The sequence below is a fragment of the Phoca vitulina genome, unplaced genomic scaffold, assembly GCF_004348235.1.
Source record: "Phoca vitulina isolate PV1807 unplaced genomic scaffold, GSC_HSeal_1.0 scaffold20, whole genome shotgun sequence".
NCBI lineage: Eukaryota > Metazoa > Chordata > Mammalia > Carnivora > Phocidae > Phoca > Phoca vitulina.
Genome location: NW_022589723.1, coordinates 2,745,369 through 2,757,908, shown reverse-complemented (window position 1 = coordinate 2,757,908; position 12,540 = coordinate 2,745,369). Strand labels below are relative to the sequence as shown.

The following is a 12,540-nucleotide window of genomic DNA, read 5'->3' as shown; positions in this document are numbered from 1 at the left end:
ATTTGAGAGAGAGAGTGAGAGAGAGAAAGAGCACAAGAGCGGGGAGCGGGAGAGGGAGAAGCAGACTCCCTGCTGAGCAGGTAGGCCGACGTGGGACTCGATCCCGGGACTCCAGGATCATGACCTGAGCCGAAGGCAGTCGCTTAACCAACTGAGCCACCCAGGCGCCCTCTGAGCTTTTCTTATCAAAATAAGATTAGAATTACTGGATGATCTGTTCTCAATTTCACCTAAATCAGATAATAGTTTCCAAATACTAGGAGGATATTTCCTCAGTTTTGTGCTATTTATGATACGATGGCTACAGAAAAGACACACTCTTAAATTTAATCTACCTTACATTTTCTCCCTTCCTTTCTTGTGTCTTCGGTCAACAAAGCAAAAACTCAAGCCCCGATTCCTGACATTTGCCCATTTCTGAGGTGTAAGTCCTCTAACCATGGTCCAGTGCAAGCTATCAATATGTGTCACTGAGCCATGGAGTTGGAAAGAGAATACACGTGGCACACCATTGTATTGTATTTCCAACATGCAAATAAAATAAATGTAAATAACCTCAAGAGTATAGTTTATAGTGAGATCATTAGGAGGTGACGAGTTTTGAGTATTTGTCACCTTCCTAAATATAATTTACTTAATTGTAAATTTTAGTTTTTAATAATGAGTATGTCTAACAACTGGCTCAAAAAATTCCGGAAGTGTAAACAACCAGCTTTCCCAAGTCAGTATCAGCTGACTTCAGCACAATATTGTATTCCTATTGCTTGTTAGGATAACAAAGCATAGACAGACACGCTCTGTGTTGCCTTTGAGACTGTGGAGATAGAAAAGGGGACATGACGTTCTCTTTGGGTCTTTCAGATGGGTCCGTTAGCGAGCCAGATATGGCAGCCAACTTCTGCCCTGACCACAAGGCACCCATGGTGCTGTTCTTGGATCGTGTTTATGGCATTAAGGATCAAACTTTTCTGCTCCACTTGCTAGAGGTTGGATTTTTACCTGACTTAAGAGCCTCTGCCTCTCTAGATACGGTAAGTGGCTAAAATAAGAAAAAATATTTTTCCCATCATTGTACATTGGTGACATGGATTTCAAAGTGAATGTTTTCTATTTACTGATTACGTGTTAGCAGGCTGCTTTAAAGGGTGAGAAAACAGAGGCACCAAGAAATGGAAGATCCTAATTTGTTGTGCCAGAGACTTAAATGTAGGTAAACTTAACCTCAAATATTCGATCCAGGTTCCTCTGTTGCAATTTCCTTGGCACTATCTGTTGTGGGGGCACATCCTGTGCATTGTAAGATATTTAGCACCATCCCTGGCCTCTACCCACGAGATATCAGTAGTACCACCTATAAAACCAATTCTAGATATCATCAAATGTCCTCTTGGGGACAGTGTCTTCCTCAGTTGAGAACCAGGGCTTATTGCTTATGAAAAAGTCTGGTTGGCAGAATTATAGGCTGGAAATACTCTTCTCACTCTCCTTCCTTAAGTTTCATGCACTGCCCATCAGGAAAGATAGTCTCCAAGTCAAGCAATTATGGGGTATTGGGCATGACAAGATCAAGACCAGAGGTCAAGGGCAAACCCAAGTTCGAAAGTCAAGGGTAAAGAATCCAACATCAATAGACATCGAGACCGGAGGCCCCAGGAGTTATAAAGTGTAGATGCATAATGCCCCAAGTCAGGAACAGTACACCAGGAGTCCTGGGCCCAAGGAGAAAAGAATAATAATTCAATCAGCATAAGTCTAAAAACATCTTGCCAGTGTAGGTTACTTTTAAAGAGCCAGAAGAAACATGTCTTCTTAATCAGTCATAAAGTCTCTCAAGGCTCCGCCTAGTGTCCAACAGAGACAGAAGTCTGAGCTCTGTAATGGGTGGTCTGCCAGCCTGTACCTTAATTGGCATGGATTCGATTTGAATGGGTTACTCACAAATGTATGGGATCACCCAGCAATGGGAAAGCAATCCAAGCCCCAGTCTGAATGGGAGCTCCATTCCTATCTGTGGCATGGGGATAAGAAATGGTACATCCATGAAAGTGTTAGGGGCATATGGTCCTTTTGGATAATTAAAACAATGGTTCCACAGCTACTTTTGTTTTGAGTTTTTCTATAAATTCCTTGATTTAAAAAAGTAATTGTTTTAACTTGTGAGACATTCTCAAGGTTCCTGATCAGATCATTTGATTTTTTTGTAGATCAAATAAATGGCAAATGCTGTTCTACCATTTGGTGTTCAAATCACATGCTTGTCTAAGTACCATCTGCAGCACAAGAAGTTAAACATTCAGTTCCTTAGTACATGCATTCTCTTTTGAAAACTTTTAAGCCACTGGAATCAAAACTCTGTCCTTCCCCATTGTGACAACTCTGTCAAAATGATAAATGTGAAAGATTTGCTATTTCTTTTCAGTCTGATTAGTGAATCTTTTCTCAAAGACGAACTTTTGAAAATTAATAGGAATACCCGGAAATGTGTACAGTTCAAAACAGTTTATCACGTCGTAAGTTATAGAAAATGTGTTACAGATCTAACGGCTGTGATAATCACAGGATATAATGAGAAGATTTCATCTTTGTGGATCTCAAGGTTTCTTTTGAAGTTCTTCAGTTTTCCAAGATGGTAGCTAAGAATGCTTTGACAAAGTGTCACTAAGTGGGCATTCCTTGTGTCTAGCCTGTCTAAATGAATGAGAAAGAACACTGTGAGTGATAATGACAACAGAATTTTAGAGCAGGTCCTAAGTTTCTATTCCGTGTGCCCTTTTCCCATGCAAAGTTAGGTTCCCTTTAGTGACTTCCACCCCATGCCATTTATTAGATCGTGAATGGCTCACAATGCTTATAATTTAAGTGATGGGGGTCAGAGCTCCACTTTCTGTCTATAAAATGTCACAAAACCAGTAGTTTGATGGCTTGCTTGTCCAATAGCCACTTACTAATCTCAAAATCACAAGAGATAACTTGTGAGTCTCCATAAGGTGAGAAAAGAGAGCTCAAGCAGAAGAATATAGTAGCTTGTTAGCTGGCCTTTGCAAACACGAAGAACGTTGGGTTAGACCAATCATCAGCTGATGTTAATAGGTTTTAGAATCTCTCTTTGAGGGAAACAGATGGTTGTGGATCATTTGGAATGAGTTAGGGCCAGTCGGCCTTTGCGTTCCTTCGGTTTTTTTTTTTTCTTTTAACCTGACTTTGTATTTTCTCACTGAAAATGCAGAAGAGAAGTGGGTCTGCTGACAAGGTAGAAAGTTGTTCACTCTGTTGCTGTGAGACACTGTTGCGTGTAAGCTTTCCCACCTGCTAGACAGGAGCTCCATCCTCGGGGTAAGCTTTGCTCTGTCTTTCCCGGGGAGATTAACCAGAGTCCCAATCCCCTTTCCTAGGTTTCCCTGAGCACCACAGAGGTAGCACTTGCCCTAAATAGGTATTTATGTTCTGCCGTGCTCCCGCTCCTCACAAGATGCGCCCCTCTCTTTGCCGGAACAGAACACTACACGTCTCTGATCGATTCTACACTACAGACAATATACAGGCTTTCCAAGGGACGGTCCCTCACCAAAGCTCAGAGGGACACCATAGAAGAATGTTTGCTTGCCATTTGCAAGTAAGTACCCCTGCCCGTGTTTTTCACCTGCGAATATGCTTCCCTGTCAGCTGCCTTTAATTGTGTAATTGAAAAACTCCAGTGACTCCAGTCTGAGGAAGCTTCCAGGCCTTAGCCATACACCCACCCTTTCTCAGTCATCTCCTCGTAGGATATGCTCGGTCCCCTTGCCACAAGCTTTCTGATCACCTCTTCCTTGAGTTCATCTCTCACTGTGAAGAAATGGGGACACAGGGGCGCCTGGGTGGCTCAGTCGTTCAGCGTCTGCCTTCGGCTCAGGTCATGATCCCAGAGTCCTGGGATCGAGCCCCACATCGGGCTCCCTGCTCCACGGGGAGCCTGCTTCTCCCTCTCCGACTCCCCCTGCTTGTGTTCCCTCTCTCGCTGTGTCTCTCTCTGTCAAATAAATAAAAATCTTTAAAAAAAAAAAAAAGAAAAAGAAATGGGGGACACAGCTCAGGCTCTTGCCCTGAGGGTTCGTGGACCAGAAGATGAGGCTGTCTTTCAGGCAAGTATTCAGTGTTCAGATTAAGAACTAATGTTTTGGTTCCTAAGATAGAGCTCTTTGATAATTTGATAAATTGTTCTCTAATTAGTTACTGCATTTGCCTGTTAAAAGTTTTTTTGAGGAGAAAGCCTTAACTTAAAGATATTCCAGTAGTGAGGATTTCAGGATAGTGGCTCAGAGGGCCTTAAGTTCCCTTCTGATCACACCAATAGGTGGCCTCAGATTCCACCTATGCACTGGTCAGCCCCAGCTTCATCCTTTGGACAGTTGGCCCTTAGAGATGGCTGTAAAATCAACTGCACCTTCTTTCTATTACATTCTTTGTACGTAATCAATGACTATATTTTGAGTGTGCATAGGCCCTACAACATCTTGTCACCTGGTGATGAGACTTTACCTTAGGTATCTCAATTCATTAGCCACACATGCCTCTTCCTATATTTTAACTATACAGTTGACCCTTGAATAACACAGGTTTGAACTGTGCGGGTCCACTTGTACATGGATTTTTTTCAATAAATACAATACTATAAATGTATTTTCTCTTCCTTATGATTTTTGTTAATATCTTCTCTAGCTTCCTTTATTGTAAGAACACAGTATGATACGTGTAACACAAAATATGTGTTAATCAGTTAATTGTTTGTTATTGGTGAGGCTTCCCATCACCAGTGGGCTATTAGTAAAGTTTTGGAGGGAGTCAAAAGTCATACGTGGATTTTTTTAAAGATTTATTTATTTATTAGAGAGAGAGAGTTGGGGGGGGCAAAGGGAGAGAGAGAATCACAAGCAGACTCCCACTGAGTCCAACAGGGGGCTCGATCTCACGACCCTGAGATCATGACCTGAGCCGAAATCAGGAGTTGGACCCCTAACTGCCATGATATTCAAGGGTCAACTGTACTCACTTTTTAAAGTGTGTTATCATTGACTGTGATTTACCCAAGATCTTATTTTAGGAGCTAAGTGTTTGGCGGCTTAGCGCTGGTGTATGGTTATGGACGAGTGTTTCTTTTTTCATTCTTTCTTCCTTCCTTTATTATATTCTTTCTTACTTTTTTCGATCTCTCTTTTTATTCCATACCGCAGTCACTTGAGGCCTTCCATGTTACAGCAACTCTTGCGACGTCTGGTTTTTGACGTGCCCCAGCTCAACGAATACTGCAAAATGCCTCTTAAGGTGAACCTCTTCACTGTTATAGAAATAGCGTCCACGGCACAGAGACTTGCCTTGCAAAACGTGAGGTCTTCACAGTTGGGGGAGCAAAATAAACATTAAATGGGTTTTACTTTTTTAAGCTGAGGACTAAGAAGGTACAACCCACCCTATCAAACCCCTTCTTGAGCATCTAGGTTGTAGGGAGTAGATCATTAACTGCCCCAATTTTCTTTAATTGATTTCCACTGACTACATGTGATTTAGCAGAAGTTAATGAGGGGGACTTGGATTTTGCGCTTTCCTGCCTTAATTAGGTTTTCAGAATGTTTTCAATCTCAAAGAGCTTTGAAGGCCTTGCAATTATTCATTCAAGTATAGAACCTAAACTCTCCTTTTTCTGTTCCATACTGTCTTGTGCCTTCCTTTTTCCTCTGTAACAGACCCTCTTTTTTGTTTGTTTTTTACTCTTATCTCTGTTTTCTTTTATTGGTGGAAAGCACAGCTACAGAGCTATCTGTTGTCTCCTTGATGATTTTCTCATAAATTACAAAAGTTTTATCACTAACACAGGGAGAAGCATCTGGGCCTGGGTGGGAGAGCACCACAGTCAACTGCCCACCCAGGAGAAGAGCGTTTTTTATCTTTTACCTAAGAGGTACCTGCCGTATTTGCATATTCATTGTGTCAGCCTTGGCCAGCGACACCTGAAAGTTCTGCCTGGTGATTTAACAGAACTTTCCCTTCTTCTCAGAAATAGTCTAAGCAAGGATTTTAAGATGCGCTTTACTGGGATAAACAGAATTCCCAGAATCCTTTAGTTCAATCCTCTGTCTCCATGCCCAGCGGAAAACAGCTTGTATATTGTCAGAGATTCCACTGCCCTCCAAGGGCTTGTTCTCTTGACTCTTAATCCCAATAAATATTTTAGCCGAAAACCATGGTTTTCACAGTTCAGCTTGGCATTGCTTCATCGGCAGCCCCGTACAGTCAGCTGGATTCTCACTCCTGAGGGAGCAGCATCAACGGCACTCAGTGAGCTCACTTTTACGTCTTAGAGCAGCAGGATTTTTCTTAGAGGATGTGGATCCCACCTGCGGGATGGGAACATTGGCGCTGTACTTCTGCCCTCTGCTGGCCACATGTGGAACTGTGGTAACGTGGCCGGGCCATCAGAAGGCTCAAGAGAAAGGCAAGGAAAGCCATGGGCAGAAATCAATGTAGAGAAAATCACCACATGCTCCCCATCATCCCCATGTCAGCATCACAGAATCTTCTAGATTTATAAACAAATGTCTCAGAAGGAATTCTTTCCACCTTCAAGTGCCTGGAAGGTTACACAGCAAGAACTTTCAGAGGGTAGCACTTTCTCATTGGAAGTAGGAACAGTTCCTCTCCATTTCCCAACTGCTAGGGGCACATTAGGAGGCACAAGAATTAATCGGGCAGATTCAGCTCAGGCTAGAACTCATCACGCAGGAAAGCGGACCATTCCCAGTGGTGTGCAGGGACCTCTCTGTAGCTCACCCAGCTGTTTCATCTGTTGGCTTCACTCTCACGTGGGCTGCTTACTGTTCTGTTCTCCCCTGCACGGTGTGGACGCCTGTGGATCTTCTCTGCCCCACTCGCTGGTGCAATCCTGTTCCAACCTCCCAGCTTCTGACGAATCACTATGAACAGTGCTGGAAGTATTACTGCCTGCCTTCAGGATGGGGGAGCTATGGGCTAGCTGTGGAAGAAGAATTGCACCTGACAGAGAAGCTCTTCTGGGGGATTTTTGACTCCCTCTCCCACAAGGTAATGGTAGCACTTCCCGAACAAAGAGGGAGGACCATGATGACCAGTGAATAATCAACGCCTATGAATAACAACAGCTAACATTATTAGCCTTTGCTACCTGCTAGGGACAGTGCCAATTACTTCACAAGCATATTACACCATCCTTACCCCCGATGCTCTGAAACAGGAACTGTGCTAATCTACATTTCGCAGGTGAGGAAAAGTCTCAGAACAGTTGAATAACTTGCCAGACTCGCAAAGCTAATACATGGGAGAAGGACTTCCAGAGTAAATTAGAACAGTATGTCCCTGGTTCAGTCTTGATGACTTACCTGTGCCCCCATTCCTCTCCTCCTGACCTTGTGTGGGCCCTGTTAGCCAGCCTTTACCAAGTTCAGATGGAGAGGAGAAACCCCAACAGCCACTGTGAGGTTGAGATGTGGGATTTTCAGAAGACCGCATGCCCTTCTGGGGAAGGTTCTTTGCAGCCACTCGTTTGAGGAGGAAGTTGAGTAAAAACTGAGGGTCTCTGAATCCCAAACCTCTGTACAGTCTGAGTGAAGGACAGTTCAAACTCTCACACTTGCCTCCACTCCTTAACCCAGGTTATTTAGATTGCTGAGGTCGTCAGCTTTAAAGGTAGAAAAGGAGTAGGTCTGGTCTTCTTACCGAAGTCTGAAGCATGTGTACAGCTGCAATTGGTGTTCACCTGCACTTAAATTTTCTTGATTGCCATGTTCCTTTGCTCTAGTATGAGTAGATCAAAAGCTGCTCCTAACCCCATGTTATTTGACTGAAATTTCTTCCGGGCCCCATTCGAGAGAGAGTGGATGTGATATTGAGCCATCTGCTGATGATACCAACATAAGACCCATATCAGCTAGTGAAGGGACTGGCAGAGCTGTTGCTGCCCAATCCGGTCACAGGTTGGGTCAGTTTCTATAACCATCTGTGGGGGACAAGTTTATAGACCACTGTAACCCTTAGATATTCTTGCAATTAACTATTTGGGAGAGAATGATTTAAACTTTGATTTAAGGTTTTTCAACTTAAAGCAAATGGTGGCTTCAGGCTTCACAGGTTGTCGTTTCATCCTCCAAGGATCACTCAGTTTCCACCAGAAAGTATCCAAGAATTTACATGTTTGCCATTTTGGTTAACCTGGACAAGTGCAAGCATGTTATGTTTTTCAGCTAATTGTTGAATGGTTCTGCATGGGTAGCCCTGGTTCTCATCTCTGTACTAACATGGCCTTTGTCTTTCTTCACAGAAGTATGACCCAGACCTTTTCCGAATGGCCCTTCCTTGTCTCAGTGCTATAGCGGGGGCCCTGCCACCGGATTATTTAGATACCAGAATCTCAGCCACATTGGAGAAACAGATCTCAGTGGATGCGGATGGCAACTTTGACCCCAAACCCATCAACACCATGAAGTGAGTCCAGAATCTTCTCTAAGCTGGTCCTATATTTTGCCCAGTGGCCTGTGTTTTTCTTTCAGAAGGTGACAAGAAATGTAAACTTTCCTTCCTTCCCTCCTGCCAACACTGCTGATCATTTCCCTTGATGCTACAAGTCACATCAGGGACTGCATTTTGTCCTCAACTCTTGAAGGTTTCATCCATCCATATCTGATTATATACTGTATTATTATATTCTGGGCTTTCTTTTGGGGGGGTGGTTTATTTATTATAAGAGATGAATGCTCTCCACAAATGTCGCCTGAGGCATTCCAAGAACTGCCCTGACAAATGATGCAATTAATTTATTAATGAGTTTTTTGACAAAATATTCATTCTTTGTGAATTAGGCCTCTATAGTTCTAATAGCATCATACATCAAAACAACTCCATAAATAACACTCAGCTGAACTCCAGTAAGACCTCAGGGTGTGATGACAGAACAACATGGGGTCCTTAGTTGAAAGAGTGGACGCACTCTTTGCCATGCTGGAATTTTGCTGGAATTTTGAAATAAACTTATAATAGTGTCTTTTCCTCTCTCCTTCTGGTTCTCCAGCATTCCTCCCTGGTGATGACTAGGCCACAGATAAAATATTGGGCAACGTATGCTCAATTTTGTCTTGTGACAGTTCTTTCCTAGTTACAATGTGTTGTGGGTCATACAGTCTTCATCTCCAGGTGCATTTTTTTTAAAGATTTTATTTATTTTATTTATTTGAGAGAGATAGTGACAGAGATAGTGAGAGCGATCACAAGCAGGGAGGAGAGGGAGAAGCAGGCTCCCGCTGAGCAGGGAGCCCAACGCTGGGCTCGATCCCAGGACCCTGGCATCATGACCTGAGCTGAAGGCAGCCGCTCAACCGACTGAGCCACCCAGGCACCCCTCCGGGTGCATTTTAAATGAAGAACTCTAAAAATGCTTTAGATTGAGCAGGGAAAGCGAGACCTCCTGTATGAGCCCCTCGGACTTGTGTTTTGCATCAGTAGTTCTCCTATGAGAGGCATAGCCTGAGCCATTCTGAGGGGCTGTCCGCTTTGATAATGTATAAAGTTCATCTTTGGGAAAATTAAGTACACATTCCATCAGATGGAGCCTTGAGCTGAGCGGATGGCAGGAAACAGAATTGAACCTACTGTAAAGAAGAGATTAAGTGTATGGCAAACCACCAAGCTAGGGCCCAAGAGAAGCAGGTGTTGACTTTGGAGAACTTCACCCTGTGAAAACGTAAATGTGCAGATGGTGTTAGTAAGCTGGATGCCTTCATAAACACTTTGAGACGCTATATGCTAGCAATTGTTTGCTAATGATGTGTATGGTTCCATGTTATTTTGAGAGTTCTGATTTCTTCACATATACCTCTGGCATCATTATGGTTCTTTGAGTAATATGAGTAACCGAAGCTATAAGTTGAGCAAAAAAGCACCTTATTGCAAAGATACAGTGACTTATTATCAAAACCTAGTGAAAAGCTGACTAACCGGGCCTCAGGAAGGACAGGAATCAAGGCAGAGTGTGACCAAATGAAGAACCTTCAAGTAGGATCCCCATTGGATGAATCAGCTCAAAGAGTTTGATGCCTTAGTCTCAAACATCTCAAGATTCAGATTCCAGGGAGAGTGAGTCTGATTGGCCTAGTCGAATGCCCATTCTTGGTGACTGTTCACATAAGACTCCGTGCAATGCAAGACTTGTTCCTCAAGGGAAAATGGAAGTGCTTTTACCACCTGAGGGGACAGAAGCTGATGCCTGCCCTCCTAACCACATTCTAATATTTAAACATGAGTCACTGCATCCAGAAAGGTAGACGACCACCACTATTTTGTAACATTTGCTCCTCTATCTACCCATTTCTGGCCTTCCCAGATTGGAGTGGTGGGGTTAGAGGCCGTGTCTTTGGATAAAGGGATTCTCCCTGTCTCACCCGGACAGGTCTGGCCCTGGAGCCAGGGTGGGTCTTCGGGGGCCAAGGGCACCTGGAGCGGCCGGAGGGAGGTCACCTGTGCAGCCGAGGCTCCTGCAGTGATGTCCTCTGATGAGACAGGGTGTGTGTTTGTGACCCAGCATGGACACGCCATCCTTCCACACAGAAGTTCACTGTCGGGCATCCAGCTTCGGCTTTGGGGCAGCAATCCAACCTCTGACCGCTGATTGCTGGTTCCCGCCATCTTTGCAGTACATCCAGCTCAAGTGCCTGGGAAGGTTGTAATGTTTTTTTTCTCATTTCACAGTTTCTCCTTGCCTGAAAAATGGGAATACATCGTCACCAAGTACGCGGAGCATTCACATGATAAATGGGCCTGTGACAAGGTAGGGATTATCATCTAACTGACAATCCTGGGGGGGGGGGCGGGGGGAAACAGCCCAACAGCATTAAAGGGTCCAATCCTGGAAATCGGCCTGATTTGTCTAAGTGACAGACTGGCCGTGCCAAGAGCATTCATTATTTCTGAGCAGCAATTTCCCAGGGTTGGTGGAGGTCGGAGAAATAGGCGGCAGCAACGGCTGGTGCTGCTTTTTGTATTTCTCAAGAAAATGATTGATTCCGGGAGCGTTAACTCCTTTCTAAATATTGCATTTTCTGGAGTTTGCACCGAGCACGCGCTTGCGTGGTTTTGACGTCAATGCGTAATGCGGGGCAGGAGGCTTTCATTAATTTTTTCTTGGAACGTAGCGTTGGTAAAGGGGAAATAAAACTGAAAGCCTTGCCCTTGCATTTTGCCAGCAAACTGAATTTTATTCTAGGGAGGACGCACATCTTCCTATGGCAGGCAGCGGTAGAACTTCCAGACACTCCCTTATTAATCAGCCTGTCCATCTGGTGTTTAAAATTCCTCACCACATGAGGTCAGGCTGCTTAATGAGTTTAATTGCTCTGTCAGCCCTTTAATGCTGGCAGGCAAAGTGGGAGGAATGTGCCAAAGCCATCCAGGATTCCTGTGGGCAGCCAGTTAAGGACTGGGGCCATTGCTCAGCTGCGGCTTCCGGTGTGTAACTGGGAAGCCACGTTCCTTGCAAAGCCGCAGAAAACCACCTCGGGGCCGTGTGCCCCGGAGCAGGGACACCTTGAACCACTGGCTCAGCCTCTGTATTGATCTGGGGTCTGCTTTTATTGTTTGATCAGTTTCTACTTGGGACTGATGATAACAACCGTCCTTGTTAACTGTAGAATGGGCTCATGCCTCGTGATTCTAGAGCAGGGTTGGCACGCTTTTTCTGTAAGGAGCCAGATAGTAAACATTTTAGGCTTTGTGGGTAGTCGGTCTCTGTTACAACCACTCATCTCTGCGGTTGCAACACTACTGTAGCCAGAGGTAACACATAAATGCAAGAGTGTGCCTGTGTTCTGAAAAAACTGTATTTCTAAAACGGGGTTGGGTGGGTTGGCTGAAGGGTCCAGTTTGCTGACCCCTGCTCTAGAAGGAGCAGTATGCCCATTTGGCCAACCTATGAATTAGGGGAAAGGGACACCTCCACAAACCGATAGCAATATCCAATCTCTCACTAAGCCGTGTGGATTTTACCTCTGTAGTCCCTCTTGAATTTGGGGAGGTCTCTCTATCTATGCCATGGCTTTAGTCCAGGCTGCAGTCATCCTTTGCCCAGATGCTGGTGATAATGTCCTAACTAGTCTGCCCACGTGCCTTTTGTCGGTTCTGTTCTTAACACTGCTGGCAAGTGCTAGTTTCAGTATGCAAATTGAGTCATATTCTACCACTGTTTTCCAGCCCAGCCCTTCTCCTTGTTAAAATCCTTTAATAGCTTCTAACCATTTTTAATACAAAGGCCAAAATCCTAAGCATGGCCCGACAGCAGATCCTACCTCATCTGGCCTCTGCTGCCATCTCAATCAGCCTCATCTCTCCCTCCACCCTCTGCCCTCCAGCCACATCCCCTTATTTTAGTATCTCTGTCTGTCTCTCTCCCTCTCTCTGTCACACACACACACACACACACACACACTCTACATGAGCCTGAAACCCTTCCCACTCTGAGCCAGGTCTCCATGTTCATCCACACACATG

At 44.4% G+C, this 12,540-nt stretch overlaps 1 protein-coding gene across 1 annotated transcript in view; it reads left to right on the top strand.

Annotated features, from left to right (window-relative positions):
• Window positions 1-12,540, top strand: part of RYR3 (ryanodine receptor 3) — a 504,411-nt gene that overhangs the window by 393,080 nt on the left and 98,791 nt on the right. Inside the window, exons 47-52 of the mRNA XM_032417231.1 lie at window positions 862-1,031; window positions 3,393-3,613; window positions 5,211-5,301; window positions 6,934-7,074; window positions 8,327-8,490; window positions 10,747-10,825. Coding sequence (XP_032273122.1) covers window positions 862-1,031; window positions 3,393-3,613; window positions 5,211-5,301; window positions 6,934-7,074; window positions 8,327-8,490; window positions 10,747-10,825 — 866 coding nt within the window. The remainder of the gene's footprint in view (window positions 1-861; window positions 1,032-3,392; window positions 3,614-5,210; window positions 5,302-6,933; window positions 7,075-8,326; window positions 8,491-10,746; window positions 10,826-12,540) is intronic.